Source organism: Anomaloglossus baeobatrachus, chromosome 3 (genome assembly GCF_048569485.1).
Source record: "Anomaloglossus baeobatrachus isolate aAnoBae1 chromosome 3, aAnoBae1.hap1, whole genome shotgun sequence".
NCBI lineage: Eukaryota > Metazoa > Chordata > Amphibia > Anura > Aromobatidae > Anomaloglossus > Anomaloglossus baeobatrachus.
Window position 1 is genome coordinate 670,910,932 of NC_134355.1, and position 18,502 is coordinate 670,929,433.

The following is an 18,502-nucleotide window of genomic DNA, read 5'->3' on the forward strand; positions in this document are numbered from 1 at the left end:
TTCTGTGTCTGTTTTACCCAGTATCATCTACAAAAAGCAAGTTTCCCTTTTGGAATGATGGGAATTATCCTCCATGTTGTCTCCATCTTTCCCTATCTCTCAGGTGTCCGTCCTGGTCGCCCTCAGCTCATTGGCCTTTCTACCAGAGGAGCATTTGCCCCATAATCAGGATGGATCGAGGGATGAAGAGCTCCCTCTAGAGGGCAGACACAGATGTCCTGGAAGAAGGAGCCGGCGCCTGCCAACCAGTATGACTGTGGACACCAGTGTGATTGACAGCAGCTATATGGACAGCTCAGTGCAGATGGAGGACAGTCACAGCCGGTCTCTATCCCCCTGGGACTATAGGTAATATCACAACCTGTCCAATTACAGGCGCTGAGTAGTGATAATGTCTGGTGTAAACTTCCAAAAGTCTCCTATAGAAGGACTTCTAGGAAAGAGAAAGAAAAAGATAGAAAGAAGGAAGGAAGGCAAGAAAGAAAAAAAAGAAAGAGAGAAAAAAGAGAAAGAAAGAAAGAAAAAAAGAGAGAAAGAAGGAAAGAAAAAAGAGAAAGACAGAAAGACAAAAGAGAAAGAAAGAAAGAAAAAGATAGAAAGAAAGAAAAAAGAGATAGAAAGAAACAAAGAAAGAAAGAAAGAAAAAAGAGATAGAAAGAAAGAAAGAAAGAAAGAAAAAAGAGAAAGATAGAAAGAAAAAAGAGATAGAAAGATAGAAAGAAAAAGATAGAAAGAAAGAAAAAAGAGATAGAAAGAAACAAAAATTGAAAGAAAGAAAAAAGAGATAGAAAGATAGAAAGAAAAAGATAGAAAGAAAGAAAAAAGAGATAGAAAGAAACAAAGAAAGAAAGAAAAAAGAGATAGAAAGAAAGAAAGAAAAAAGAGATAGAAAGATAGAAAGAAAGAAAAAAGAGAAAGATAGAAAGAAAAACAGAGATAGAAAGAAAAAGAGAAAGATAGAAAAAAGAGAAAGATAGAAAGAAAACGATAGAAAGAAAGAAAAAAGAGATAGAAAGAAACAAAGAAAGAAAGAAAGAAAAAAGAGATAGAAAGAAAGAAAGAAAGATAAAAGAGAAAGATAGAAAGAAAAAAGAGATAGAAAGATAGAAAGAAAAAGATAGAAAGAAAGAAAAAAAAGCTAGAAAGAAAGAAACGAAGAAAGAAAGAAAGAAAAAAGAGATAGAAAAAGAGATAGAAAAAAGAAACAAAGAAAAAGAAAAAAGAGATAGAAAGAAATAAATAAAGAAAGAAAAAAGAGATAGAAAGATAGAAAGAAAGAAAAAAGAGATAGAAAGAAAGAAGGAAAAAAGAGATAGAAAGAAAAAAGAAAGAAAGAAAATAGAAAGATAGAAAGAAAGAAAGAAAGAAAGAAAGAAAGAAAGAAAGAAAATAGAAAGAAAGAAAATAGAAAGAAAGAAAGAAAGAAAAAAGAGATAGAAAGAAAGGAAAAAGAGATAGAAATAAAGAAAGAAAAAAGAGATAGAAAGAAAGAAAGAAAAAAAGAGATAGAAAGAAAGAAAGAAAAAAGAGATAGAAAGAAAGAAAAAGAAAAATTTTTCAGTGAAGATAAAAGAGCACTTCACAGCTCTTTGGGACTTATTTTATATCCCTTTAATAGAAAGTGGCATTTTCCTGACCTTTAGGCTATGTCCGCACTTTGCGTCGTTGTAGTTGCGTTTCAAAACGCATATTTTGGCAGAAATTGTCTTTGCCAAAGTGTGGTCGGATCCCCAAAACGCAGTAAATGCGCATGTGTTTTTGCTGCGTTTTTACCGCGTTTTGACATCTTTTTACCTGCTTTTTCGTTGCTTTTAGTCAGATGCGTTTTGATTATAAAGACACTGGTAAATTAATTTAAACTATACAAACACTATGATAAAAATGGAAATTAAAGATAACCAATATCATGATTTAAATCATACAAAAATTAGATTAAATTAATATATTAACTATTTGTTAATATTTATGTTAAAATTAACGAAAAAAATATGGAATTTCAATCTTTTAATTGTCGGACAATGTGTGTGTGTAAAGGGACATATCATTCCATTAATATTTAGATCAAAGAACTTGTGTTTTATAAGTCCAAAAAGCATGTAAAACGCTAGAATTTTGTGATTTGATGCGTTTTGACATTTCTCATCGACTTCAATGTTAGCAAAATGCGGCCAAAATGGCAAAAAAAAGCTGACATGCTGCTTCTTTGAACGCTGAGTTTTTGCCCAAAATTATGCAAATTAAACGCAGCGTTTAGAAACGCAAAGTGCGGACAAGAAAGCTCAATGTCCCATTGACTTTGCTGGAAAAGCAGAACGCAGACATTTTGGCATGAAAACGCTACAGTTCAAAACGCAGCTGAAACGCAGGTAAAAACGCAAAGTGCGGACACAGCCTTAGTCGCCTCTCCTCGTGCCTACAAATAATCCAGGAAACATTCAGAAACCTCCCCTAGTCCCATATAGAAATCAGGGTAGGAGGGAGATGCAGCTGCAGTTTTTAGGAACCAACATGAAGGAAAGAAGCTCAGGGCACAGCCAAGAATAACTTTATATGCAGAGACAAAAATATACATTTATAGAGCACAAAACCTCAGCAAGTACACCCATAATCTGCAGGATAAGTGCAAGGAGGGCAGAGATAGTGTTAAATATTTTCTCTCTGACTTTGTGTTTTTCTCCTTTAGACTCAACACAGATCCCAACAGATTCCCCTTCGTCATCACCGAGGCCGATTGTCTGACTTTTGCTTGTGTAGACGCTGATGGTGTGGAGAATCCGGACCTGATCTCCTACCCCATCCAGCAGGAGGTGATGGTCCTACGCCGGGAGCAGAAAGGCTGCAGCTTCTCCTACAGACTGGAGACCGAGGCGGTGACGCTGGGCTGCACCTGCATCAGTCCTACCAGGATCTATTACTGAAGACATTGATATATGAAGCAATGGACATCAAAATTTCAACTTTTTCAATTTCCTTTTTGTTTATTTTTATATTTAAGCACTAAAAATAAAGTATGTTTGAATTCTTATATAATTGTATTATCTCCAGTAAAAATTGGAGTAACTCATTGATGTAAATCTACCGATTCCAATAAGCAAGCTTTGCAAAGCCCTGATTGAATGGATCAGAGGCCAAGCATGAAGACCACATCACTGTCTAAGGGGTTGTCAGAGACCCTCAAGTACAACGCTCATTATCAGGATTAATTAACAGTTATTTGACATAGGGTGTGACAGGATCACTGGGAGCAAGGGAGCCTAAACTGGTCCTCAGGCTAGGGGCACCTTCGCTGACCCCGATCCCAAAGATAGGTCTGAAGGTGACAATGTGTGGACCGCCTTCCTTACCCTATCTCCTGAACAACCATGAGCTAGTGCTGCACCCCCTCCCTCCACCCAGGAGAGGGCCAGGACAGGAGTGATTAATCCCCCACAAATAAATGGGGGGGGATCCAAAACTCAAACTCACAGCAATCACTCACAGAGGTATAGGCAATACATGATCAGGAGGAACCTATAGCAAGGGAGGAAATAATCCGACAATAAGAGTATTTTCACAACACACCAAACAGCACACAGATGTTCACCAGCAGCTGGATAACAAAGCACAAAGAATGAGATTACACAAAGCTATGATCGGCATGAGAGACCAAGCTCCACCATTTTAAAAAGAGCAGAGGCGACTGTGACACCCCTGGACTAGTCAGGGCGTCACAGGGTACTGCACGCTCTTTATTCTTAGTGCAGGACTGAACCCCTCTTGGTCCTGGGTTCCCAACCTGCAGCACTGCCTCCATCAGCATTCAAAAATCCCAATCACACCTCGCACCACACCCTGTCAGGCACACCAGTTGACTGCTAAGCTGGAATAGGGCTGCCCATCTAGGGGTAGGCAGGGAGATGGGAGGTGACAGAGAAGTCGGCTTCAGGGTAGCAAAGGGAGAAGAAGTAGAGAGAGGTCGGCTCCAGGGGAGCAAAGTGAGAGGAGGCTGGGAGTTGGAGCTCCTAGGAGAACAGAGTTGAATGGTAGCTCTCGAGCAGTGAGGAGCTAGGAGGGAGTGTGTGGCTCCCTGGGAGGAGAAGATTGGGTTGCAGATGGTGGTCTGGATCCGGAGGAGTTGGGGACCCGGTCGTGGGATATTGGGACTGGGTGCCTGGACTAGTCTTGGAGGACAGTCAGAAGCTCGAGTACAATAGCCGGTCCGGGATCGAAAGCACGTCGGGGTACTGGACCCTAGGTCGGGGAGAGACTTCAAGCAACCCAGCAATTAACCTGCGGAGGATAGGGCCTATATGGACTGTCCCCACGAAGCTCAGAGATCGCGGGAACTAGCACAATGAGGAGGATAGCGCTTTCCAACCAAACCAGCCCACTGAAATCCCAAGCGTGAGCTCCTGAGAGCACAGCTCCTTCACACAAAAAGTGGGGGGCGGGGCCCGGACAGCTTTATGCCTACGGGCCACTTGGACACTACTAAAATTTGTGCATGGAGGCAGGATTTGGACCATCAGGCAGTACTGCAGGGGACAGAGACCTGGACGAGCTCCCCCAAGAGGGCAGCGGCACCCAGACACTTGGTTTACTACGTTGTCAGTGTATGCTTTCCTTCTAAATAAGTACCTGATCACCCCCTGCTCCCAACGAGCCTGCGCTCCCCTGCAAACCCCTTCATCCAAAGTCCCGGGGCCTTCCCTACCCGTGGAGGGTAACGTCATCTGGCTGCCCCATTCCATCATCCCAACGGCAGCGGTGGTACTCCCCATACCGCACACCACAGGTGACGTCACAAACTATCTAATCCCCCTGTAAATAACCCCCCCAATACATTTTAGAGTGACCCTGAGCCCCCGGGTCCGGGGACCCTCAAGTAGCGACACCTGAATCCGAGTGGTCCGACCGCTGCTGGGGCGGTTCACAACTGTGATAGGTCTCCTGCAACATATTGTACCGCCCCAGCGTCAGCAGCCAGGCTGCTCGGATCCACGGTGGCTCGAGGTGACTCCGGACCTGGGGGTCCTGTGGCCACTCGAAATAAAAAGGAGAGATGTATTTACAGGGGACTGTATGGTTAAAGTTCGTGATGCCACCCATGGTGTGTGGTAAGGTGGAGTACCACCGCTGCCAGTGGGAGCACCCGGTGGCGATGGAATGGCAGCCAGGTGTTTAACCCCTCCGTGGGTAGGGGGAATGCCCCGAGCCTTGGTGATGCTGGTGAAAGGATACCGTTGGGGAGGTGAGGGGAACTGTGTACTCACTCGGTCCAATAACGCTGACACCGACAACTTGTAAACCAAAGTTCTGAGCACCGCTGCAGCAGGGAGGGAGCACGCCTGGATCCCGTGCCTGTTGGTGTTGCTTGTTAGCCTGTGTCCTTTTCCGTGGCACCTTCTTTACTGTTCGGCCCCTGTAGTATAGAACTAGTCAGGTCCCGCTCCCCAGTGTGGCTAATGGAGTGACCTTGCTCTCAGGGTTCACGCTTGGGATTTTCTGGACTATGTATTGGGAAAGTCCTATCCCCCTCGTTGCACTAGTACCCTGATTTTGGAGCGGGTGGAGAACGAATCTTGAAGGCTCTGTCCTCGTCGGGTGAATTACCAGGACACGTGAAGCTACTTCCCGGCCTAGGGTCCCTGTACCCCGTCGTGCCCTGGCCCCTGCACGGAGATGGCACAAGGCCGCCGGCTGTCCTCCTCGGCAGTTCCATGCCCCTTGTCACGATCCCCTGCGTCCAGGATCCCAGCTCCTACCAGGCCCAGACCAACGTTTGCCACCTAGTAACTGAGGAGCCCAGCTCTCTGACCTCTCCACACAAGAGTCTCTCCACAATTTGTGACCTCTCCTCTTGAGAGTCACTCCACAACTGACTGCTCCTGACACTCCTGACCCTCCCTAACCAACCCCCCAAGTGGGCAGCCCTATTCCCTTCAGGCTACCCATTGGTGTGTCTGGTGGATGTGGTGCAGAGTGTTCCTTTTGATTAGCTCGTTCTTAGCAACACCACAGGCCAGGGATCCGTAACCAAGGAGGGTGGATACTGTGCAGAAGGACAGATTGCACAATACCCTGTGGCGACCTGATAGGCCAGGGTGTTACAATATGACTAAGCTGCAAGCCACAGACTAGCAGAAATTAACTCCTGCAAGCCCCATAACTGTCAATAGCACAGCTGGTCGACACCCAAGCCTGTATAAAGTGAACTACTGTACAGCACCAAAAATCCATCAGCTCTATGGGAAAATAAAGAAATTGCAGCATCAAATTCTTTGTCTCAGGCTGTAGGAGACTTATGAATTCAAAGAGTAAAGTGAGGAAAATTTAGTGGAAAACAGGGACATTGTGGAGGAAATCTGCTGTAGGCTAAAAGACAACTTATGAGCAGGACTCCAAACATAAAACCCAAATTACACAGAATGTGGTAGGGTGAACAAATCATAGCAATACCATAGAAAACATGTGGATGAATTGGTGTTTTAAATGAAGACTAGATAACACTGCAGTTTTTGTTGAGACTTATAGACTTAAGGCGGCGTCACACGCTACGATATATCGGGGAATATGTCGTCGGTGTCACGGATTCCGTGACGCATATCCGGCATCGTTAGAGATGTCATACCGTGTGACAGCTACAAGCGAATGTGAACGAGCAAAAATACTCACCTTATCTTTGCTCGTTGACACGTCGTTCATTTTCATAATGTCGGTCACATTCCTGGATGATGAAGGTTGTTCGTCGTTCCCGAGGCAGCACACATCGCTACGTTTGACACCCCGGGAGCAACGAACACAGCTTACCTGCGTCCTGCCGGCAATGCGGAAGGAAGGAGGTGGGCGGGATGTTACGTCCCGCTCATCTCCGCCCCTCTGCTTCTATTGGGCGGCCGCTGTGTGACGTCGCTGTGACGCCAAACGTCCCTCCCCCTTCAGGAAGAGGATGTTCGCCGCCCACAGCGAGGTCGTTCGGGAGGTAGGTACGTGTGACGGGGGTAAACGACTTTGAGCACCACGGGCAACAAATTGCCCGTGACGCACAAACGACGGGGGCAGGTGCGATCGCTCATGCGATCGCACAATATATCATTACGTGTGACGCCACCTTTATTCAGGATCCAAGATTATGATTGCTAAGATTTCGAGTAGAGTTAGGGGAGGTATGGATTATGGGAAGTTAGGGATAGAGTTAGGAGACTTGGGGCTAGGGGAGGCTAGAGGTAGACTTAGGGGTGGTTGGGGGAGTTTAGGGGTATACTTAGGGGAGGTTGCTGTTATTGGAGGTTAAGGTTGGAGTTAGGGTAGGTTAGGGGAAGAGTTAGGGGAGGTTGGGGTCACGATAGGTTAGATTTAGAGTTAAGAGAGGTTGGAGTTAGGGGAGGTTAAGGAAAGAGTTAGGAGAGGTAGGGGTTATGGGAAGCTAAAGGTAGAGTTAGGAGAAGTTGGGGTTACAAGAGCATAGGGGTAGAGTTAGGGGAGGTTAAGGTTGGGGTATGTTAGGGGTAGAGTTAGAGGAGGTGGATCTAAGTTTAGGTTAGGGTTAAAGTTAGGGGAGATTGGGGTTGGAGGAGGTTAGGGGTAGAGTTAGGGGAGATTGGGGTTAGGAGATGTTCGGCTTAGAGTTAGGGGATGTTATGGTTAGGGCAGGTTAGTGTTAAGGCCGCTTTACACGCAGTCACATCGCTAGCGATGTCGCTCGTGAAAGCACCTGTCCCTGTCGTTTGTGCATCACTGGCAAATCGCTGCCCGTGGTGCACAATATCGCTAGGATGCGTCACACATACTTACCTTCCTAGCGACTTTGCTGTGGGCGGCAAATATCCTCTTTTTTAAGGGGGAGGTTAGTGCGGCGTCACAGCGAGGTCACACAGTGGCCAGGCAATAGAAGTGGAGGGGCGGAGATGAGCCGCATTAACGACATGCCACCTCGTTGCCGGAGGATGCAGGAACGCTGTTGTTTCTCGTTCCCAGGGTGTCACACGTAGCAATGTGTGCTGCCTCAGGAACGACGAACAACCTGCGTCCAGCACCATCAACGATATTTGGGAAAGGAACGTCGTGTCAACGATCAACAATTAGGTGAGTATTTTTGCTCTTTAGCGTTCACTCGTAGGTGTCACATGCAACAACGTCGCCGGATGTGCGTCACGAATTCCATGACCCCAGCGATATCTCGTTAGCGATGTCTTTGCGTGTAAAGCGGCCTTTAGAGTTAGGGCAGGTTGGGGTTAAAGGAGATTGGGGTAGAGTTAGGGGAGGTTCAGGTTAGGGGCAAAGTTTGGAGATGTTGGAGTTAGGGGAGGTAAGCAGTAGAGTCAGGGGAGGTGGGGTTACGGGAGGTTAGGGGTAGAGTTATGGGAGATGGGGGTTAGGGGAGGTTAGGGGTAGAGTTAGAGGAGGTGGGGGTTAGGGTAGATTGGGGTTAGAGTTAGGTGAGGTTAGGGCTAGAGGTAACTGAGGTTAGGGTTGGGTTTGGCATCTCTTAAAAATTTGGCGCATTTCACTACAACAAAACTTAGTTTAAGGACCTTAGACACTAGTCCTAATAAATGTTCTAAGTGTGATCACCAGGTCATGCACATTTTTGCTTTCAATTAGTCAGAAGGCACAGGAAAGAGAAAATAACTGAAGGCTAAAGCTGACACTTTATCATCTACAACCATGTCAACACATAGATCTGCATGAGAACTGCATACCTAAAACGATTTTTACAAATGGGCTTCTTTTTTTTTTTTTTTTTTTAGCTTAATGAACCAACTATAAATATATTGTAAAAGATACATATCCATTAACAAATGAAAAAAAAAAAAAATAAAGACTAATAAATAGTTTTAATAATCTTATTTAAATTTCCATAAAAATATAGTAAATAATAAATATTTAAACTATAAAATCAAGCACATTTTTTAGAATAAATTACGGTACTGTCATTTTTCCTCTTGCTCTAAGGGATTTGATACCTGGAATTTGACTGGTAACACTTTCAATATTCTTTACACTCTATGGACAAATCCTCGAATTCTTGTTGCCGATAGTAACTCATAAGAGTTCAGCTTTTTTGTTTGTAAATTACACAAGAAAAATAAATCCGATTTCTGATTGGTTGCTAGGGGTAACAAGGACCATTCCAGACAGATGAGGCCCGGTGACAATGGGGTTTGTTATTCCAGGTAGTGGATGATGGGCCGGACACAGGTGCAGCCCACCGTGACCATCTGCTTCTCCAGCCGGTAGAGGGGGACACATCCTCTCATCTCACGACGCAGGACCAGGATCTCTTGTCTGATGGGGACGGAGTTCATGCTGAGGTCCTCATTACCCTCAGGGTCCAGACATCCACGGTGGAGACATTGGGCCTCGGTGATGACCGCTGGGAATCTGCTATTGTCCACGTTAGATCTGGTGGAAGGAGGAAAATATTATAAGAGTTCCAAATCGTCAGTATAGATACAGCATCAAACAATAAATTTCAGTCTGCAGCGACCACTAGGGGGAGCTCACTGCAAACACAATCATTACTGAGGCTGGTGTATGAAGAGTATGCAATGAGCTCCCCCTAGTGGTGGCTACAGATAGCCAGAGTAGTATCAACGGGGAGCAGTTTATGGAATAATCTCCTGTACAATAGTGAGCAAATCCAGAAAACATGATCTGTGTTGAGGACTGGAATTGGGAAATACTGATTTAGGGTATGTAAGAGGGGGGAAATATTTTGTTCCATGGTGGTCTAGCAAAAAAGAGGGTTAATACTTGTTAGTCTAATGAATATATGTAGGTATTTTATTTTCTTGTGGTCTAGTATAAAGGGGTGAACATTGAGTTCCCTCGTGGTGTAGTGTAAAATGAGGGTTAATACTTGGTAGTCTATGGAATATAAGAGGGTTTTGTTCTTGGGTGATCTATATAAAAGGGGGTTTAACACTAGAACTACTGAGGTAGTCATTTTGACTACTTTGCACTATGTATTTCTATATAGGTGTCACGAGTCCAGTAGTTCTAGTGTTAATACTTGCACACGTAGGGTATACAAAAGGGCTAATATTTTGTTCCCTGGTGGTCTAGAGTAAAAAAGAACGTTTATAGCCCTAGCTCATGAACTATAGGGTTAATATTTTGCTCTCTGGTAGTCTAGTATAAAGGAAGGTTAATACATAGTCATCTATGGAATATGTGAGAGTTATTTTTTTTGTTCCCTGGTGGTCTAGAGTTAAAAAAGGGTTATTACTTTGTAATCTATGGAATTTATGGAAAATATAAACAGGTTAACCTTTCGGTCCCTGGTTGTCTAGTATAAAAAGGAGGTGAATACTAGGGTATATAAGGGTCATATAGGGAGCTAATATTTTTTCCCTGGTGGTCTAGAGTAAAAAGAGTTGTAATACTTGGTACTCAGGGATTATTATTATTATTATTATTATTATTATTATTATGTTCCCTAGTGACTAAGAAGCTAATAGCAGTTTTTAGCAATATTTTTTTTTTTTACTAAATTGTACTTCTATTCTAAAAATCTCGTACATTTCCCAAGTGGTGTTATTTAGACATGAGCTAATGATATATCAAATTTCACCAGGCTTGCCAAAATTTGATTCGCTGTGAATTGTGAGTCCGTGTGTAACACTCTGAGGTCTCCTAGGACTGTATCCAAAGTTGATACATGAAAACGCAGCCTTAGTAATGTCAAACTCACTTAAATGTATGACTATGGGTAAATGGATGGTAACAGTCCTTCACTGTAACGTTTATACAGTGTTTATGGCTTTCTTACGCTATCACTATGGCTAAACTGTAAGCAGTGATGTCCTCTCACTGTCCAGATTCACCACAAAATTACTGCTGCATTCACTACCTCAGCTTTTATACAGGCTATGATAGTTCCACTTGATTGGCTGTGCTATACCATGTGATGTGATATCTGCAAGGCATTATGAGGAAGACTGGCCGACCATGGCTGAAGTCATGTAAACCTTCTCTGGCTAATACAATCTTTTGCTTTATGGAAGATGGCAAAGGGCTTTTGTTTGGGCCAAGGGCACAAGTCGAACTGCAAATTGTTCGAAATCACCGGGTACAGCGAATTTCCTAAAATTCCACACAAATATGACTTGCAGCTAACTTAGTGTTAATAATAATTCATAATATGATTTTTTGATACACAGGGTGATCCAAACGTAGGTGGACAGGATGTGTAATAGGGTTATCAAACATGGTGTAAAGTGAAACTGACTCAGTTGCCCTTAGCAACCAATCAGATTCCACTTTTCATTCTTCACAAACTCTTTGGAAAATGAAAGGTGGAATCTGATTGGTTGCTAAGGGCAACTGGGTCAGTTTCACTTTACAGCATGATTGATAACCCTATTACACATACTGTCCACCTACTTTTGGACCATCCTGTATATATTTATAATTAAATCCACGACTTTGACATTGATGGCTTATCCTTAGAATAGGTCAGCAATATCTGATTGGCCGGGGTCTGAGACCCGACATCTCCACCAATCAGCTGTTCCGGGTCCCGGAGGCGGCAGCAGGCAGCTGGAAATGCTCAGTTCTCGGGCTGCTCCGTCTTCTGATAGTGGCCGCGGCCGGGTAATGCACATCCGCCTCCTATTGATTAGAATGTGGTGTACCGTCCACTATCAAAAAACGGAGCAGCTCAGGAACTAAGCATTTCCTGATGCCGGGACTGGAAACAGCTATCGGTGGGGGTGTGAGGTGTCGGACTCCAGCCTATCAGACATTGATAGCCTATTCTTAGGATAGGGTATCAATGTCGATGTAGTGGACAACCCCTTTAAAAACAAGTACCCACCTGTATTCCCATGGAGAGATAGAGCGGCTCCGCACGCTGTCCGCCATTAGTTGTGCAGAGCTCGCACTGCCGACCTTCATATCGACCTTCACCCGTTGAGGAAACGTGGTGTCCAGTGTGAATGGACATCCCTTGTTGGACACTAGAGGGGCCTCCCAGTCATCAGCTCCAAGGGATGAGTCTTCTCTTCCAAAAACATTGGAGTTGAGGTTCAAAAACACCAACAGCACAGAAAAAATCTGTGAACACAAATCAAGTGAAGATATCGTGAAATGGAGCAATTAACCCCCAAAAATGTGATAAATCGAAAGGATCCGGAGCTCTTACCATTGATGGTGCCATCATTGTTCTCGTGGATGTGCTTCGGTGAGGTTCTGCTGCTGGACTGTGCTGAGCCGTTAACTCCAGGGCCCAATATATAGGGGCCACAGGTGTTCCTGGGCTTTCCAAACATGCTCACTCATCATTTTGGTTTTTTTATGTATTTTTTTTGGATCTTTTATTTACATCTTTGGGAATTTAATATAAAATATTGGGAGAATTTACAGATCAGGAACATTTCCGGCTATGGAATCCCGTCATTACTAATTAACCAGAGAGAGGACACTGTCCTTGTTATCTGTGGAGATTAGAAAGCCATAAATTATAAACCTCGGACATGATAGTATTCTTCCATGAGTTTCCATTAATTCACACCGGCTCAGATCCAGCTGGAGATTCTGCTTCTCTCACATATGGAAACATTCCATGGAATCTATGGAAATGGCAAAACTAATGAGCAAGAAGCCTCAAATTAAAGTTCTATGTCCCCCTCACGCAGGACACTGGTGCATCAGACCTTTTCTTGTATGTATTGTTGACTTGAGTTTTTGGTCAGTCCGTTTAAAGGGGAACTCCAAGCTAAAACAAAATCTTAGGGATGAGTGAATCTTTTGAAATTCAAAGTCACCGGCTATGATGAATTTTCAAAAAATTCCAATTAGCACATAATATATTTTCCACAAATCTCAATACTGCAAAGCCTCTAATTGCTCGGAAGGTACATGTGTAAATCTCGGAGGTCTTCTAAGACTGCATTGAGCCCCTTTTAAGCTCTTTTCATGCAAAAACAGTCCAATTGTCCAAGTGACCTCAACCTTTCTGGTTATCAGAAAACGGATGGTGGTAACCAATAGCCTAACTAGCAACAAACTGAAATTGAAAATATACAGTGCCTTGCAAAAGTATTCTGCCCCCTTGAATTTTTCAACCTTTTCCCACATTTCAGGCTTCAAACATAAAGATAAAAATGTTAATGTTCTGGTGAAGAATCAACAACAAGTGACACAATTGTGAAGTTGAACGAAATTTATTGCTTATTTTAAACTCATATTAAAAAATAAATAACTGAAAATCGGGGCGTGCAATATTATTCATCCCCTTTAAGCTAATACTTTGTAGCGCCCCCTTTTGCCGCGATTACAGCTGCAGTCTCTTGGGGTTTGTCTCTATCAGTTTTGCACATCGAGAGACTGAAATTCTTGCCCATTCTTCCTTTGTAAACAGCTGGAGCTGAGTGAGGTTGGATGGAGAACGTTTGTGCACAACAGTTTTCAGCTCTTTCCACAGATTCTCGATTGGGTTCAGGTCTGGACTGTGACTTGGCCATTCTAACACCTGGATACATTTATTTGTGAACCATTCCATTGTAGATTCTGCTTTATGTTTGGGATCATTGTCTTGTTAAAAGACAAATCTCCGTCCCAGTCTCAGGACTTTTGCAGACTCCAACAGGTTTTCTTCAAGAATGGTCCTGTATTTGGCTCCATCCATCTTCTCATCAATTTTAGCCATCTTCCCTGTCCCTGCTGAAGTAAAGCAGGCCCAAACCATGATGCTGCCACCACCATGTTTGACAGTGGGGATGGTGTGTTCAGGGTGATGAGCTGTGTTGCTTTTACACCAAACATATCGTTTGGCATTGTGCCCAAATAGTTTGATTTTGGTTTCATCTGACCAGAGCACCTTCTTACACATGTTTGGTGTCTCACAGGTGGCTTGTGGCAAACTTTAAACAACACTTTTTATGGATATCTTTGAGAAATGGCTTTCTTCTTGCCACTGTTCCATAAAGGCCAGATTTGTGCAGTGTACGACTGATTGTTGTCCTATGGACAGACTCTCCCACCTCAGCTGTAGATCTCTGCAGATCATCCAGAGTGATCATGGGCCTCTTGGCTGCATCTCTGATCAGTCTTCTCCTTGTTTGAGATGAAGTTTGGATGGATGGCCGGGTCTTGGTAGATTTGCAGTGGTATGATACTCCTTCCTTCCATTTAAATATGATATATATATGATCGCTTGCACAGTGCTTCTTGGGATGTTTAAAGTTGTGGAAATCTTTTTATAACCAAATCCGGCTTTAAACGTCTCCACAACAGTATCACGGACCTGCCTGTTGTGTTCCTTGGTCTTCATGATGCTCTCTGTGCTTTATACAGAACACTGAGACTATCACAGAGCAGGGGCATTTATACGGAGACTTGATTACACACAGGGGCTTATATTTATCATCATTAGTCATTTAGGACAACATTGTATCATTCAGAGATCCTCACTGAACTTCTGGAGTGAGTTTGCTGCACTGGAAGTAAAGGGGATGAATAATATTGCACGCCCCAATTTTCAGTTTATTCTTTTTTTTACAAAAGTTTAAAATAAGCAATAAATTTCATTCATCTTCACAATTGTGTCCACTTGTTGTTGATTCTTCACCAGAACATTAACATTTTTATCTTTATGTTTGAAGCCTGAAATGTGGGATAAGGTTGAAAAATTCAAAGGGGCTGAATACTTTAGCAAGGCACTGTAGTCCAAAAATTATCCTTTCTTCGGGGCAGATCCCTGACTTGCTGATGTTTACCCAGTCAGTGCAAACAGAAGAGGTTTTAGCAACACACTGCAATCTTTTTAGGCTACTGAAATTGTAAAAATAGTCCAAAAATTAACCCTTCTTGGGGAAGATCCCTGGCTTGCTGGTGTTCACCCAGTCAGTGCAAAAAGAAGTGGCTTTTTCCACACAGTGCAGTGCAAAAACTATCTTGGGGAGTATCACAAGATTTGTTAATTGCCAAAGGAAGTCCCGGGAACTGTTGTCAAATTGGACCATTAATATAGTTATGCAAAACCTTAACTTTTTTTTGTATAATTAATATATATATATATATATATATATATATATATATATATATATATATATATATACACATATATATATATATATATATATATATATATATATATATATATATATATATATATATATATATATATATATATATATATATATATTTATATATATGCATATATATATTTTCATATATATATATATATATATGTATATATATATATATATATATATATATAATTTCAGGTACCCTAAAATGTCTAATTGTTAGGTAGGCAGATGCAGCAGGCACTAATATTATTGTGAAGTTTTATGGTTGTTGAATTGGACAAGTTAAGCGGTTGCAAAAATTTTACGGATTTTAGCATTTATTTAAATTTTTTTGTTGTTGTCATATTATCCTTCTCTTGACCAACACCATTGGGGGCCCTGTCCAGACGTAATGGGGCCCCAGTTTAATTTTGGGCTTTGTTCTAACCCTATACACTCAATAAGGAGAGCAGTTCACTGAAAAAAAAATAATAAAAGCAAGTTTTTTTCAGACCTCCGAGCCGGAGATAACAGAAAATAAATTATAACCTCACATTGGGGAAGTACCAAGGATCATCCGCCAGTCCTGTTATCTTATAATGCGCTCATATGACAGCGCACGAGAGTCACTTGGACTGTCCGGGGTGATGGCCGCATTGTATACAGCAGCTAAAGAATGAAGTGAAACTTTTGGAACTTTCAAAAACTTTCTTAAGGTCAATTGAAACTGATTATTTTCTAGAATGGAGACCCCCTCCTGTTCCGGTGTAGTATAAATACGGCCAGAATTTAGGATACAATGTTACCAGCTCCAGAAATTTGGAAAGATCATCACCACCAGCATTCACCAGAAGAGTCAGAATGGTCAATCCCGGGACATTAGGAATATATGTGAGTACATTCAGATCTGTATACCTTAGCTGAGTGAGGGAGGAAACATTTTCTTCCTTAATGCAACTTTACTAATTCAAATATTTCTTCCATAAGGTCCTACAGTCAGAATAATTTACTTTCTGTTAAATATTTGATAATCCAGAACCAGTATGATCCCATTGATAGCAGATTAAAGGAATTTTACTGCTCTCCACAATGGGCTAATGGTGTTTTCGGGGGTTAATGAATCTAGTAATTCAGACTATTATAGGGCAAATAATAATTATGCACCGAGATCTCATAATTCTGCATTCAAGGGGTTCTCTATTTTAGACAAACTGTGCGTTACACCCCATCCTTAAGACGGTGCTGCAGCCAATTAGTGAGATCAGTGGTGCTGCAGCCGATCAGTGAGCTCAGTGACGCTGGAGCCAATCGGTGAGCTCAGTGGCGCTGCTAAGCTCTGTTATATTCACTTTTACAGTAGCTGATCTGCAGTACCCAGGAATGGCGACTAAATAGTGTATGGCACTGTTCTGGCTCCATACACTATTTAGATCCCGCCAATACCGTAAATGATCATGGCGGTGTAAAATTGTCTAATCCACAAAGAGATCATCAATATCATTGTCCCAGACAACTCCTTTAATGTATAGTTGAAATTTGATTGATCTACTGGACCCTTAATAGATTATGGAATTAAAGGGAATGTCCACTTTTAACTAAATGTTGTGGTGGGGTAGATTTATCAAGGGTTTTGCACTATTTTCTGGAACCAAAAATGTGTATGTTTTGTTGCATGCCTTATTTGCCGCTTTTTATTTATGAATTGCAACATTTTGGAAAAGAAAAAAAGTCACAATTCTCACTCCGCTGGAAGAGTGAAGAAACAGCGCTAGACACAGGTATTATATTTAAAGATGCAACAAAACACTTCAAACATCTTTGATAAATTGAATTTAAATGCATGCAACGCACCCTCAAGCAAAACATACATCACAAATTCCTCCCTTTGTGTCTTTTAGATCCAACATCCCGAGTTCATTCATTTTATAATAACATTTTTTAGTGGTGAAAGATACTTTTTTCATATTTACGGCATCAAATTCTGTGATAATATATGAGCTTCTAGCAGCCACCACTAGGGGGAGTTCGTGAGCTTATCGCATACTGCTTTACTATTGAGTTCTATGTATAATCAGTATACAGCAAGGTCTTAAACCATAACAGTCATATTTGTATTTAATAAATTAATAGTACAAATGAGAATGAGAAACTTTGTAATTTATGTTATTAGAGAAATCTGCTTCTTTCTCCTCCTGAACTGATCATTTATGGGCAGATGACAGTGAGTGCTAAAGTTCTATGGACATCTGTTACTGTCATATCAGAAGAATTTGCAGCAAAATGTCTATGTTTTTATCTAGCCACTTCCTTCATAAAATTTTAGGAGCACTAACCGTCATCTCCTATCTCAGTAATGTTTAAATTTGTCTTCGCTTAATACAGATTTTACAGATTTTATTCATCAATTCAGAGTAAGAGGATGGTAAGGGGCACAAAAAGCAACTTTCCCTGATAAGCTATATTATAAAGTTATTTAACCAAAAAAGGAAATAGAAATCCATTACTAACTCCAAATAAATATAGCAAAGCTCACCATATCAAACCTATTAACCCATAAATTGAGTTTGCATAGAGATTAATAAATATCAATAAGAACCACCAAGGTTATGCAAATTCCAAATCGCAAATTGCAGAAGCGAGTGCGAAACGCGCGTCGAGGTGCTGGGCAGTGTGGTCTAATTTCTTGGTTTGTATTTCTCGCCTCCTTCCTGGCCTTACGGGTGCTGCCATATTTGCTTGACTTTGCTGCACAGGATTCATGCATATTGGCTCTAACACACATTATACCAAGTGATATGGTTCATCTTTATGGCCACATATGGTTGATATCTGTTATGCACTGTTATGTACGGTACTTTATTCTCAATGTCATTATGGTTTTTGAGCCTTCTTGTTATTATAAATGTATGAATTGCTGTGAATATATGCTTATGTGTGCAAATTTTTGCTCAGTGGCTCATACATACTGTAGGTCAGTTGCCCTCTTTTTTGTTGCACTTGCACTTGATATCCTTATATTTTTGGCCAGCCAGTGAGATTCATTATATACTGGTAATAATTTTATAATCTTTTGCAACCAACAATTCTATAATTTAGATAATAATTGCTTTTTTTAAATTTTTGTACTGACTATACTGCACCAGTTTTTCTATGTATGTTTTTATGGGGTAGGGTTTTTTTTACTTGTGGGTACCAGCACTAAACACATTTTTGTATTATTTATATGATGAAATAAAAATTATGAATTTGCATAACCATGGCGGTTCTTTTTGATATTTATTAATCTCTATGCAGACTCAATTTATGGGTTAATATATTATAAAGTTGCTTATTTTTTTAATTAAAACTACAGTTACTATTTAAGCGCCCCCTAGTGGTGACAGCAGACAGACAGAATTTTAACACATTCTGCATCGAATCCCACAGTATAAAATACAAATGTTACAATTTATATCAAATCTTCTGGGTTTAGTAAATCTCAAAGTTGATCTAATCCTCAGGTTACT

General features: G+C 41.6%; 2 protein-coding genes across 2 annotated transcripts; one reads left to right on the top strand and one right to left on the bottom strand.

Moving 5' to 3' along the window:
* The first annotated feature begins 217 nt into the window (after nucleotides 1–217).
* Nucleotides 218–2,918, top strand: LOC142297397 (interleukin-17F-like). Its single transcript, XM_075341623.1, has 2 exons — nucleotides 218–348; nucleotides 2,684–2,918. Exons 1-2 carry the CDS (start codon nucleotides 251–253, stop codon nucleotides 2,916–2,918), a joined length of 333 nt encoding a protein of 110 aa, XP_075197738.1. The 5' UTR covers nucleotides 218–250.
* A 6,228-nt stretch (nucleotides 2,919–9,146) lies between these two features.
* Nucleotides 9,147–12,142, bottom strand: LOC142297398 (interleukin-17A-like). The gene is made up of 3 exons (XM_075341625.1): nucleotides 12,128–12,142; nucleotides 11,801–12,039; nucleotides 9,147–9,384 (listed from the first exon to the last, which is right to left on the bottom strand). The coding sequence occupies exons 1-3, from the start codon at nucleotides 12,140–12,142 to the stop codon at nucleotides 9,147–9,149; spliced, it is 492 nt and encodes a 163-aa protein (XP_075197740.1).
* Between the last annotated feature and the right edge of the window lie 6,360 nt (nucleotides 12,143–18,502).